Below are 13,358 nucleotides of genomic sequence, written 5' to 3'. Positions count from 1 at the left end.
CAATGAAGACATTTTGCATTGTCATTGTCATCATGCTGCTGAAGCACCATGTCTGCAGTCTGCAGTTAACTTGTAATATCTAACTCTGTTCTATCAATAATTACAAATGTCATACTTATTGTTTGCTTAATAACAAGACTAGTGGGTCTCACTTTAATCAAGGAGAAAGAAACATCAATTGTTATTCACAAAGCTTCTACAAAACCTGTCATGTATTCTTCCATTTAAAGGTACATTTCATGATCCAGTTGATACTTAACATTAGATATTCCCTTTGCACACACTAAACTAGATAGAACCAGTTTTAGTACAACCTTTCAACTAGATGAACTGCAAACTGCTCAAATTAGACTCTTTTAGTCCCCTGGCTGACATTGATCCATGTGACTTTTGGACCAACTGACAAAGTAAAATAGGGAACAACAAAAGACACACAACAATTACAAAACTCTCATTTAACATAACATGGCAGAAACAATGAGAGAGACAGACAGGGACAGGAACCAAAATCACAAAGGCTGAACAAAAATAAAAATTCAAAACACAACACCACAAAACTCAAGGAAATAGATAAAATGAGTATTTTGAATTTTGGCTCTATTTTGAGTGTGAAAGCAGTGTTACCAATTTGTCCTCTCAGGACATTATGACAGCTTGCTGTCTGCAAAGCTGAATCTTGGCTGGAAGAGCATCCACAAGTTCTATCCTACAAAACAAGACAGTTCTAAGGAAGAGAAAACTTTGGCATAGCTGAATAACTTTACTTTTCTGTTGTGGTCATCAAAGAATTAAATATGTAACTTATATGTTATCTAAAATCCATAATTGTGGAACACTGCAATGACACTGCTTATGAATAAACACAACATCCTCTACCACTGCCCTGTAAGATATTTGTTCCAAAAGTTAACTCTTGGAGCAATGCTACTTGTTTGTATGGTTGTATGTTTGAACATACTATTCAACCCAGTAGAAATATTATTAAACTGAACCCATATTACTCTTGCTCACTCTTGGTTTAAAAATACTGATGACCATAGCTTCATAGCAGACCTTGATTGAACATTCAGTAACTGATTCAAAAATTTAAAAAAAACAAACCAAAAAAAACAGGAAAGAAAATATTGACAGATATCAATGACATCACTTGTATCAAGAAGAAAGAAGGATTTAAAGTACTTGCCACTTGTTCTTCCATTTATTTACTGCAACCATATTAGCCTTTGATGTACAAACTAAACCTGATAGAACTGGCTTCAGGTACAAACCGCAAACTGTGGTCAGTCTAGATTCCTTTATTCCCCTGACAGATCTTAACATTTTACCGGTGTTTTTAATGGAATCTTGTTTCTTGTTCTACTGTTTTTGTCTGCTGAATCTGTTCCTGTGAATGTTCTTGCTCTTGTGCATCCCTTAGAAAGGAAATTGTAATTTAAATAAGACAGCTCATGTATATAAATATTTAACACCACAAAATTATCTTTTCTTGCTGCCTCTTTGCTGATGCTCCAGTCAATTTAATATGACTGGAAACTCTGTCTAACAAAGAGGTGTTTGTTGTTATCTCAATGATATGGTAAAGGGCTGACTTTTCATATGTCAACTGTGTCCATTTTTGTTTTGTTGTTCACATTTCTTTATTATTCAATGAAAATACTAACTAATATTTTTAACAAAGTCTAAAAACTAAATGATTTTTTTAAACACAAACCACAAAGTCTTTAATATTTGTACTGAAACTCATTATTTGATCATTTGATTACGTCTGTATTTATTAATGTAACTTTATGTTTAGTAACATAACCATAAAAAGGGGGTCTTCCTTCAGGACTTACTGTTCTCACACCATTCTGAAATTAAACATGTAACCGACAGATTCAAGTACGACTACAAGGCTGAGCATATTGCTCAACAGCATTCCGCAGCTCAGCGTGAAATCCAGGCAAAAGGTTGACCACCGCCTGACAAGCAGCGTAAACGGCTGGATTTCAATTAGTTCTCTTTTGATCCCTCAGCCATTTCCAGGGAACAGCAAGAGTTTCTGTCCTGGAAAATCATGGAGTTTTCTGGCACGTTGATTTTGATAGGGGCTGTCTTGACGTTATTGTGGCTTTTCAGCTTCAAGAGTCGTAGGCGACTTGCTTTACCTCCAGGACCCTCTGCCCTGCCTATCATTGGAAATGTGCTACAAATGGACAAAAGGGCCCCATTCAAAACTATGCTAAAGGTGACTGAATTACTTCTTAACACATAAACCCCCAAGTTTAACACAATGTTCTCACTGTTTTGATTGCAGTGTGTATGTGCATGTTTTTGTGCATTCTTATGGGAAAAAAAGCTGATTGTTATTTTTATTGTGTAAGACAGCATTATAGTATACCAATAAACCATTATTTATTTATTTACATACATCAGCCTCAGCTGATTGTCAAAATATTTCATTGCTTGTGGCATAGGATTATGCTTCGGTGTTAAAGGTCCCCGGGATTGGTATGTCTGTATAAGCTCACTCATTTTTCCATTTAACCCTTCAGCTCAGTGATAAGTATGGCTCGGTGATGACTATGTATCTGGGCCCCCAACGCACAGTGATTTTGTTGGGGTATGATGCTGTGAAGGAGGCGCTGGTGGACCAGGCAGATGACTTCACTGGCAGAGGACCTATCCCGTTACTTTTCAAAGCTTCCAAAGGCTACGGTAATAGGATTTAATGTTACGATGTGTCTTTTTTGTGAAGGTCATGTTTATGAAACTATGCGTTACTTCTACCTTTCAAAAGGTTTGGGTGTTAGCAATGGAGAGTGTTGGCAACAGCTACGAAGGTTTACCCTGACAACTTTGAGAGACTTTGGGATGGGACGTAAAGGAATGGAAGAGTGGATCCAGGAGGAGAGCAGTCATCTGGTGGGCTGCATTACAAAGATGAATGGTTGGTATAGAATATGGAAAGGTGACTGTGCTTGTCTTGTGTGTTCAGTTTGTCATATACAGGGTTATAAACAAATATTCACACATTCAAAATAAAATAAAATGATGTTTTACATATGAGCTTTTGCACCATGTCCAATGTGATTTGCTGGTTGTTTTTTGGCCAACACTAAGTGATTTGTAGTCACAAATCATGTGATTATCAAGTTATAAATAAATCAAAAGTTGCTCCAGAAACACCATATTATTTGGATCTGTTTTTGTGCATATATAAGTAAATGTTGCCTATTTTACATCATCCTAAAAGCTCTCAGGTAAAACAGTGTCATATATTTTGATGCGATTTTGACTGCTAGTAACCTAGTAAGCCCAATTCCCAGTAAATATCAGTAAATTTTAAAGTTCACAGTTTTTCAGTGCTGTTGTACGTGTCAGTTGTCATGATGCTCTTTGTTTAGCTTTCTGCCGGATTCTGAGTAACAAAAGACAATTTCCTATCATCTGCAGGTGTTTTCTTACACAGGGACTTTTTTAATGTCTCTGTTAGAATACTGATACTACAATTTTAATCTTTACATTTCCTACTGCTTCAGATAAAATACAAAATTCAAGTTATTAACATTTAAAAAATTTATCTTAAACTTAAAAAAAGCATTTAACACAAATAAACATATATTTTTGATTGAGTGTGTTTGTTGCAACTGTTTTAAGTATTCATATAATTCTCGATAATAATAAAACAGGACTATAATGAAAATTGTTGGACTACTGACTAGCGTCGGTTTGTTGTTTCATGGGTGATACTGATGAATGTCTTTCTTTCTTTTCTTTTTTTAGCTAAACCTTTTGATCCAACCTTCTTCCTGAGCTGCACCGTGTCCAATGTTATCTGCTGTTTGGTGTTTGGCCAGCGTTTCAGTTATGATGATAAACACTTCCTCTACCTTCTGCAGATCATCTCAGACACCTTGAAATTTGGCAGCAGTTCTCAGGGCCAGGTAAGAGCTATAGTAACAATAACATGAAACTGACATGGTGGGTGGGTGATACCAAGACGGGTGCTCTGCTTGGACCTTAAGTGTTTAAAGCAAGTCGCTCAAAACAGAGCTGACTGTGCACACCAGCTGCTCTGCAGTCATTGTAACAATAACTTATTAAAAACAGTTTATCTATGTGTCATAAGTGAATGTTGCAAGTGACATAGGACACAGCAACAGGGAATTACAACATAATGTGTCTGTTTATGATTCAATTAAAAACCAAATGTGCCAAAATAATAGCTAGAGTTCAGCAACATTGCAACACAGTAACCAAGTCTTTTTCTTTTTTTTTTTTTACTCTCATCACAGCTCTATAATATCTTCCCACGATTGATGGAGTGGTTGCCAGGTTCACATCACAATGTGTTTGCCAAACTTGAGGAGATGAGAGCATTTATTATGAATAAAATCCAAGAACATCAGGACAGACTGGACGCAAGTTCACCCAGAGATTACATTGACTGCTTCCTCCTAAGACTCAATCAGGTGTGACAGAACTAAATTTAATAACCAGACTAAACCTTTGTAAATTAGCTTACTTAGGCTTCTTTTATCTACTGCTGATAATTGTTCTTTTACAAATGTGCATGTCCCCTATTATAAGACAAATCTTTTGCGTTGGTATTCCCCTGTAAGTGCATTTTAAAGTCTTTAATTGTAATCTTGAGGTTGTATTGTTAAACTGATAAATTTGTTTTTACTTTCAGGAAAAGCACATTCCTATAAGTCAGTTCCACTATGACAACTTGGTGTCAACAGTGTTGAATCTTTATCTGGCAGGAACTGAAACCACCAGCTCAACTATCAGATATGCATTAAATGTTCTGATCAAATACCCCAAAATACAAGGTAGAAACAGAAAGCAAATGAAATTCTGCACACTTGCTCCGATGATTTTCTTCTCTTAAAAATAAATAAAACGTCAGACTGAATGACATTATAATTGGTAATTCATGTTATTTGTTCACTCCAGAGATCTATGTAAAGCAGCACTAAAACATTTTAAACTCTTCTGATATTTTTTCCTGATTTGCTACTGACTTTACTGACTTTCTCCACTAATCATGTTGCAATTTTCTTCTCATTCCAAAGAGACCATTCAGCAGGAAATTGACACTGTAGTTGGACAGCGTTGCCCTTGTATGGAAGACAAGAAGTCCCTTCCATATACAGACGCAGTCCTCCATGAAATTCAACGTTTTCTAGATATTATCCCCTTGAGCATCCCTCACTATGCACTACATGACATTTCTTTCAGGGGTTACACAATTCCCAAGGTATTTTAATGTAATCTATTTTAGTGCTGTTTATGCAGAATGTTCCCAGATAAGAAACGTCCCATCTGATTGAACATCTTTTCTCAACAGGATACACTAATTATTCCCTTGTTGCACTCTGTGCTAAAAGATGAAAAACGGTGGACAACTCCATGGTCTTTTAACCCCCAGCACTTTCTGGACAACAATGGGAACTTTAAGAAAAACCCTGCATTTCTGCCCTTCTCTGCAGGTAATGATGCACATTTCCTTCTATCCTTTATTAACACATTTTTGTGGTATTATGCCCTTTCCTGGAATATTCTGAGTAACTATTTCTAAGATTTTTCTGTGAGCAGAAGAATCATAAAACAATCTTTGTTTCATCACAATTAGATGTATATTGTTTTTCTCATTGGCTTATTTATGCTCTTCTTCCAGGAAAGAGATCTTGCGTTGGAGAGTCTCTCGCTCGCATGGAGATTTTCCTCTTCCTGGTCTCACTGCTGCAACATTTCACTTTCTCTTGCCCTGGCGGACCTGACAGCATAGACCTCAGCCCTGAGTACAGTGGCTTTGCCAATGTGCCTCGCAGATACACAATTATTGCAACACCCCGGTAGTAATGCTGATTTAAACTATAGTCTGGGTTTTCAAGCTTCTAAACTTTTAAGACTGATATCAAATGTATACATACTAGCTGTTACGATCAATTGTCATGCCCCGTGCTTCAGTGTGTTTTTCTGTCTATATAAATTCTATCATCTTGTTTACAGCATATCCAATGTTGTTTGGAGTGGTATATTTTCTTTTCCCACCTATCTTTCCATGAAATCTCTTGTTTTTAAAGAAAGCATCCTAATCATACAATAAACCATGAGAAGAGCTCAATATTAAGTAATTTCATTGATGAATGGGAAATTTTATCAATCATTTTATATGAAAAGTTGCTTTGACCAGGAAAAAAAAGTACGGCTGTTTATAGCGTATGGTAAACCCTGTCTGTCTACAGCACAGATCACTGAACTGTATAACAAGGAGTTAAATCTGTAATTTGATAAGTTTGAGGTCAGGTGATGAGTCAAGCCATGTGTCAGGATGCCGGTGTGCTGATGCGTACTCCAGTGGATGGCTGAGTAACAGAGTGGATGCCTGCATCCGACCTTAGGTATCGCCATTGAGACAGTGGCTGGAGTACGTTAAGAACCCATCAAATTACTTAAAGTATTGGCTTTCGTGGTGGGATTTTATTAAACCTTAAGGCTGTATGAGGAAGTTAAACACCAAGTATACAGGCTAATATCCAATACTAGATGCTCTTTTTTTGGTTTACATTAACAACATTAACAATGTTTACAGAATCTTAAGATAGATGCATTTGTTTCTCTTATATATAGTAAAATGCTCAAATATTTTAATGTATGATTAGTAATTATTGGATGTATCAGAAAACCGGTATAGTCTTGTAGCCAATTCGCAATGGCACACTGGTGACTACAAGACATTTGTTTCAATCTTGTAGATGTATCTTTAGCCATGAAACGAAAAGATTGTGCATTCCTTGCCCTAATCTCAGCTGATAATATATAAACTATTGGTTTTTGTATGAAGAATATAGTTTATATCTATAAGTGATCACAGAATTAAAAACCGTATTTTACTTACCACAACATGAACGTATGTTCCTTCAAATCAGCTTATTTAAATGACTGCGCAAAGCAGAACTTTACTCCATCGTTTACACATTTCAGCCACTAAACACTAGATGAATTTATTTATTATATATTGGGCAGGTGATATTTTTGCTTCACTTGTTTCTTGACTTCTGGTGCAGGTGAGATGTTACTGTTTGGTAACTGAGGGAGGTACTGAGCCTAGAGAGTGAAAGAGAGAAGGAAACAATGTATTAGGATAATGCCTTGTCAGCCTGTGTAGAGTTACATTCACCGGTTTAAGGACATTTGTAGCTGTAGCAGTGTGGACAATCTCTTTGGGCTTTGGATCATTTTCTTGCACTGTTATACCCCTGTGTGTCACACTGACCCCAGCCTGTCTGCGGCGGGAGCCTCTGTCATGTCGTCTTCCTAGGCGCTCCCCCTCACGGCCATAGTTGAGTCCTCCTTCCTCCTGGAAGTAAGGCAGCTCCAGCAGCTCTTCACAGGACAGGCGCAAAGAAGGATCCATCACCAGGGATGACTGTTAAAACAGAGACTTAGTATGGAGCAAAGGCTTTTCAAAATATGTGGACAAACACTGTAGCATTAATCATGATGGTGTATCAGCCAATCTGTATTACACTAAATATACCTTCATAACCTGAAGGGCATGGGGAGACACTCCATGGAAGCGCTTTTCCAAAGGTTCCTATAGCAAAAAAAAAAAAAAAATGTATATAACTCCATTCATGGTGACTTCATTATGAACACAGATTTGGTTTTAATAGTTTTCATACCATTGTATCAGGCTCAGGAATACTAACTCCACTGAAGAAAACATTGGAGCGGAAGACCTGCTGGTGATGGGGGATCAGGTCACCTAAGGTCAGAAATTTGATTATTAACCCAGCCTGTCTGTGAAAAGTTTCTTGTTGTCTGAGGGTGTGTTCGGACCTAAACATGTTTGGCTTAGTTCACACAAAGTAGCAATTTGCATGCAATGGGTGCAATAAGCTAACAATATTGTGAAAAAATTTCGAGCAACTAAATAAGAGGAAACAGCTCCTATTTTGAGCAACTAGTTCAGTTTCTCTAGTTAAAAAACAAAAAAGCTACCAGACTGTCTGACAGAAGACAGTTCTCCTGATTGTAGATGTAAATTTATGCTGATGTTACATGCAGTGTCATTAGTCTTTTAAACAGCTCTTCAGTGTACCCAGAGTTTTCCTGATGAGGTAGAGCTGGTCAACGTCAGACTTCCCGGGCCAAAGTGGGTTCCCATTGAGCAGCTCGGCAAAGACACAGCCCAAAGCCCACACGTCAACAGGAGGCCCGTACTGAGTATCTCCGACCAGCAGCTCAGGAGCCCGGTACCAGCGGGTTGCTACGTAGTCTGTATAGTCATCCTCTGGTCCCGCTAGTATACCAACACAAATACACATGGTGACAACTTATACACATAAACATTAATATACTGAATAATGCACACTAAATAACACATACATCACTGAGGGAAGGATTACAAGACATGCTGAAAGATTACATGTTAATATATGGTAACATGACACTGAAACGTTAGGCAGCAGGGGTAAAGAGAGACTGACAGTGAAATGACACTGTACAATGCATTCACTGGAACTCTAAAAGTGAGGTGGCCATGAGCAGGGCTGACATATAGGATCTGTGTTGAATAAGTCATTACAGACAAATTAACACTCTTCCTTGAATGACCTACTCAGAATACGGGCGAAGCCAAAGTCACAAAGCTTGATGACTCCGGTTTTGGTGAGGAGGATGTTCTCTGGCTTTACATCGCGGTGAATGCACTGTGAGACAAACAGTCATTATCAGGGATTTAGGCAACATGATATACAGTCTCTTTGTGTCAGAGCCACAAGCTTATGTTAAGGCTGGCAAATTAAAAATGAATGGGGAAGAACAAGAGCAAGAGATTAGAAACCTTCACACTTTTAACTTAATACTGTATGGCTAAAAGTTTATTTTTATTTCCCAGATAGACTGCCTATGCTTACATATAAACTTAACATATCAGGCATGCATGATATATATATATATATATATATATATATATATATATATATATATATATATATATATATATATATATATATATATATATATATATATATATATATATATATATATATGAAGGAGCAATAAGGCAAACTGCTCCCCTAGAGGCACCAACTGGTTTTGCAGACTGATGTTTCAGAAGGGAACCTATTATGACATGTGTAACAAACTTGCAATAACAGCTTTGAGAACATTTAAAATGACTATGAAATAGTATATTTGCTGCAATGATGCACAAAAAGGTGCTTATATAGTCAGTAGTTAGATTTAAATACAGAATTAAGCAGAACAGTGTAACATAAAAAGCAATATATAACTTTTAAAAACAGATATAAATGCTTGGCAAATAACAATCACTGAAAAAATATATTAAAAAAATGAATATGTTACGGACATCAGATAATTTAACTTATAAAGTAACTATATAGGTGAGATTTTTGTTGCTGAGTAAAAAAGAAAAAACACAAACAAAAAACAACAACAAAACAGCATTTTTATATTAATCAAATCAATAAAGACTTGGTCTGATTAATATAAAAAAGAATGCGTCAACCATCCTCCACAGTAAGTCATTTGCCACTAAGTCAAATGCCAGTACAGAGGACAGGAAGTATTACAGCAATGAGCAATTTAAGAAAAATAAGGCATGTGCTCACCTGCATCAGATAAATATATGCAAATCATTTAGATGAAGTGCAACATATACTAAAATATACTGACATTGTGTTTGTGGCAGAAGCTGACAGCCTGCAGAGTCTGCCATACTATACTTTTCAGCTGAGCCTCAGGTACCCTAGAGACAAAGGAAGGAAAAACAGACAAACTATTCACAAATCACAATGTCCTCATCTGTCATTCTAGCCATTTCAATAAAAGAAGTGGTGTTTTACTCGGCCCTGCGGTCACCCAGGTAATCCTAGGCCTGTCTCTAAAAGCAGCAGCGCCTTTGTTTTCAAGACCAGCTAGAGTTTCTGCTGCACAGTCTCGTGGGAAAAAGAAAAATGGTAAGACAACAGATAGCCATTGTGGTTTACGTGAGTTCACGTGACAAAAGCTAAACTGAAATCTTGGCTTGTGACCATACATTGCTCAAAGTGCAGAGAAAAGACAAGAGCTATTTTTTCCTATTTTTTGATCCTTCATGTTAAGACTGCCTATTACGCCCTCATTCTACTGCCAGCATTTTCTGTCGCCAGAATTTCTAAGCAACAGTCTTCCTCCCTCTTTCTAATTCACCCTGTTCCTTTTTTCTGTCATTCTCCTGCTAGAAATACCAAATACTTCTTTGGCAAACTATTTGCCAAATAGATGACTCCTTAAACCTAGATTCCTTAGTTATAATGTTACTTTATCAACACATCTGAAGGTGGAAGTGAATGATTATTTGAATTTCCAAGTATGTGACCCTTCAGTAGCTCTACCACAACAAACATAATCACTAATCCCAAACTGGCAAAGAGTGAAAAGATATTTTAAAAAGTTACTTTGTCACATGCTGCTCCTGTGCTGCTCTGACTTACCCTCGGGGGTGTTTGTCAAGCTCATTTAGGACCGTCTGTTCACAGAACTCAAACACCAAGTGGAGCCGCCTTTTCCTCCTGAACACCTCGAGCAGGTTGACCAAATTCACGTGTTTGAGTTGCTAAAAGACAAGCACACATCACAGACACTTCAGTGCCAGTGCTTCACATCCTGGCAAGTTTGAAAAAGGGATTTTTTTTTTTTGTTAAACTCTTCCATCAATTCATGTAGCATGGAGTTGTTGGTTGTGCAACAGCATGCACGTGTCTGTGTGACATGTGGACAAACTTGATACCAGAACTAATGTCTTCTCACCTTCAGCATACGTATTTCTCGCAGTGCAATCTTCTTAATAACTGGGTCATCTTCAGACTCCACAAACTTCTTGATGGCGACTATTTGGCCAGTATCTCTGTGCCTGCATTTGAACACCACACCGTAGGAACCCTCGCCAATTTTGGACAGCTTTTCGTATTTCTCCATTATGGCAGTTGAAAACTGTCAGCTGTCAAAAAATAAATGTTCCCCATTTTATTTAAAATCGCTATCGGTGATATACTTTAACAGTTTTCACTGCAATCTTTCATTACTGGGGCTATTTTTTTAAAGGTGGACCCAAATAAAAGTCACAGTGCAAGATATGTGTGTTTGAGGCCAAAATTAACTCACGGAGATGTAACCGTTTTCAACGTCTGAGAGGCACACTCGCATCCAGGTCCAGAATCTGTCTTTAAGTCAGTAGTGAGTCCATCAAACGTCCGCAAAGCTACAAAGAATAGCCATCTCTGGTATTTCCTGTCAGGCTCCTTGGTCTTGAATTTACTAATGTCACACTAAAGAGGACTCTCACCTTCTCGCTTTCACTGCTATTAAGGCTCTTTGCTGTTTCCTCTCCCGATGCGTCGTCACCACCTTGGTAACCCCACAGGTATTATTTCTAATCGGCACAGTCCACTAACTCAGTGCGAGTCATTTTTAACGCAGTGTCCCTTTAAAACGACGCCTCGGAAACGTGTCGACACAGAAATAATACTTCAATTAATTCACCTTTTACCTTACGTGTGGCAAACTGCACAGAAAAGGCAGAAATACGGCCCAAACACAGAACATCAATTCACAAAGCCGTCAGCGTAACACACGCACGTATACACTTTCGTTGTAACCATGGAGACAGGTCACACTAGCCTAAGAGAAGAAGAAGCACGTTGAGGTAGTAGCAAAAAGTTGATGAGTAGTTTAAATATGTATTATAAGGCACATTTTTGGTTTATATTGAAGATACAAGAAGGAACTTAACAAAAAATAACTCGGCCACTTTATTAGGCACACTTGTTCAGTTGCTTGCTAAAGTTTTAACGTGATTAACAGCAATCCATTGCATTTAGGCATGTAGACACAATCAAGTAAAATCTGATATGTTGAAGTTCAAATTGAGGATCAGAATAGAGAAGAAATGTGATTTAAGTGCCTTTAAACATAGCATGGTTGTTGGTGGCAGATGGCGTGATCAGAGTATTTCAGAAAGTGATAATTTGCTGGGATATTCCTACACAACCATCCCCTGAGTTTACAAAGACTGGTCCAAAAAAAGAAGGTATCCAACAGACTACAGTTCTCTGGGAAAGGCAACAGTAACTCAAATAACCACTTGTCACAACCAAGGTATGCATAAGAGCAAATCTGAATGTACAATGCCTTGAACCCTTGAACCTTGAAGCAGATGGGCTGCAGAAGACTACACTTAGAGCCAGTCCTGTAGGCTAAGAGCAGGAAAATGAGGGTACAATTTGCTGGAATTGGAAAGTTATAAAAAACATTGCCTGTTCTCACCAGTCTTGATTTCTGCTGGAACATGCAGGTGGAAAGGTCAGAATTCTGCATATATAACATGAAAGCATGGTTCCATCCTGCCTTGTATCAGTGGGTCAGGCTGCTGATGTAAAAGTCTGTGGGGATATTTTCTTGTGACACTTTATGACCCTTAGAAGAATTGAGCATAATTTAAACACCACATCCTACTTGACAATTGTTGCTTCAAGTAGTCAAGAACCTTCAAAGAAAAGTCCATCCATCTATACCAGAAGACGGGCAACTCTCATCCGAGGCTTCTTCAGTTCTAAGGTCAAATGTCCCACAGGTTTTAGATCTCATCCTGGGTCATCACACCTGAATAAACGTGGGGCCAGGTTTCACAATGAGCTCAGTGATTAGTTCATTACCAGGCCTCTGGAGAACTTCAAGACATGTTGAGGAGGTCATTTAGCCATTTAAATCAGCTGTTTTGGATCAAGGACACATCTAAAACCTGCAGGACACTGGGCCTCGAGGCCTGGAGTTGCCCACCCCTGATCTATACCCACGTCCCAATCCAATAGTGCAGGTTTGGGATGTGATGGAACAGGAGATTTGCATCATGGATGTGCAGCCAACAAAACTGCAGCAACTGCATGACACTATCATGTCAATATGGGCTAAAACCTCTTTTTTTTCTTTTTTTTTTTGCCTGTCCCGTTTGGCTCTTTTGCCATCAGAATTATTGTCTAAAGGCGAAGAAAGATGCCCAATGGATTTACTTTACCAAATGGACCATCCCAGCCTTGCCGTAATGGTCTATTTGATTATTGTTTATTTTATTTTATTTTAACTTGCTAAATATGGGACAGACTTGACTGGGGAAAAGAAAGGGGAGAAAGAAAGAGGGAACGAAAAACAGCAGGGAAGAGGAACGGTGATAAAGGGCAAAAAACAAAAACCAACAAAATAAGCAGACAAAAAATACATATATCAATCACCTGGATCACCTGTTGAGAAAGAAAAAAGAGAAAACAAGCAGAAAAAAAAGAGCAATATAATAAACAACATCA

At 37.9% G+C, this 13,358-nt stretch overlaps 2 protein-coding genes across 5 annotated transcripts; one reads left to right on the top strand and one right to left on the bottom strand.

Annotated features, from left to right (window-relative positions):
• On the top strand, positions 1-6,115 carry LOC116320333 (cytochrome P450 2F3-like). The gene is made up of 9 exons (XM_039622502.1): positions 1-2,227; positions 2,535-2,697; positions 2,780-2,929; positions 3,766-3,926; positions 4,278-4,454; positions 4,676-4,817; positions 5,061-5,245; positions 5,336-5,477; positions 5,666-6,115. Exons 1-9 carry the CDS (start codon positions 2,057-2,059, stop codon positions 5,845-5,847), a joined length of 1,473 nt encoding a protein of 490 aa, XP_039478436.1. The 5' UTR covers positions 1-2,056; the 3' UTR covers positions 5,848-6,115.
• An 864-nt stretch (positions 6,116-6,979) lies between these two features.
• Positions 6,980-11,653, bottom strand: LOC116320360 (cyclin-dependent kinase-like 1). Of its 4 annotated transcripts, none has more exons than XM_031739949.2 (11): positions 11,345-11,652; positions 11,164-11,260; positions 10,810-10,999; positions 10,494-10,615; positions 9,694-9,766; positions 8,615-8,705; positions 8,096-8,296; positions 7,677-7,759; positions 7,532-7,588; positions 7,268-7,420; positions 6,980-7,098 (listed from the first exon to the last, which is right to left on the bottom strand). In XM_031739949.2, exons 3-11 carry the CDS (start codon positions 10,975-10,977, stop codon positions 7,003-7,005), a joined length of 1,044 nt encoding a protein of 347 aa, XP_031595809.1. In that variant the 5' UTR covers positions 10,978-10,999; positions 11,164-11,260; positions 11,345-11,652; the 3' UTR covers positions 6,980-7,002. The 4 variants fall into 4 exon arrangements, with proteins under 4 accessions (XP_031595809.1, XP_031595810.1, XP_031595813.1 ...); XM_031739950.2 differs by having other exon boundaries at positions 11,164-11,222; XM_031739953.2 differs by having other exon boundaries at positions 8,096-8,293; positions 11,164-11,653.
• Positions 11,654-13,358: the final 1,705 nt, after the last annotated feature.

Source organism: Oreochromis aureus, linkage group 14 (genome assembly GCF_013358895.1).
Source record: "Oreochromis aureus strain Israel breed Guangdong linkage group 14, ZZ_aureus, whole genome shotgun sequence".
Classification (NCBI taxonomy): domain Eukaryota; kingdom Metazoa; phylum Chordata; class Actinopteri; order Cichliformes; family Cichlidae; genus Oreochromis; species Oreochromis aureus.
This window is presented reverse-complemented; position numbering and strand designations above follow the sequence as displayed.

Coding starts and splice junctions, on each gene's coding strand:
- LOC116320333 (XM_039622502.1), top strand. CDS start 2,057: ATGGAGTTTTCTGGCACGTTGATTTTGATAGGGGCTGTCTTGACGTTA. Junction 2,228..2,534: donor CATTCAAAACTATGCTAAAG/GTGACTGAATTA, acceptor TTAACCCTTCAG/CTCAGTGATAAGTATGGCTC. Junction 4,818..5,060: donor CAAATACCCCAAAATACAAG/GTAGAAACAGAA, acceptor CTCATTCCAAAG/AGACCATTCAGCAGGAAATT.
- LOC116320360 (XM_031739948.2), bottom strand. CDS start 10,977: ATGGAGAAATACGAAAAGCTGTCCAAAATTGGCGAGGGTTCCTACGGT. Junction 10,616..10,809: donor GAGAAATACGTATGCTGAAG/GTGAGAAGACAT, acceptor CTTGTCTTTTAG/CAACTCAAACACGTGAATTT. Junction 7,760..8,095: donor CCTCATCAGGAAAACTCTGG/GTACACTGAAGA, acceptor TTCTGACCTTAG/GTGACCTGATCCCCCATCAC.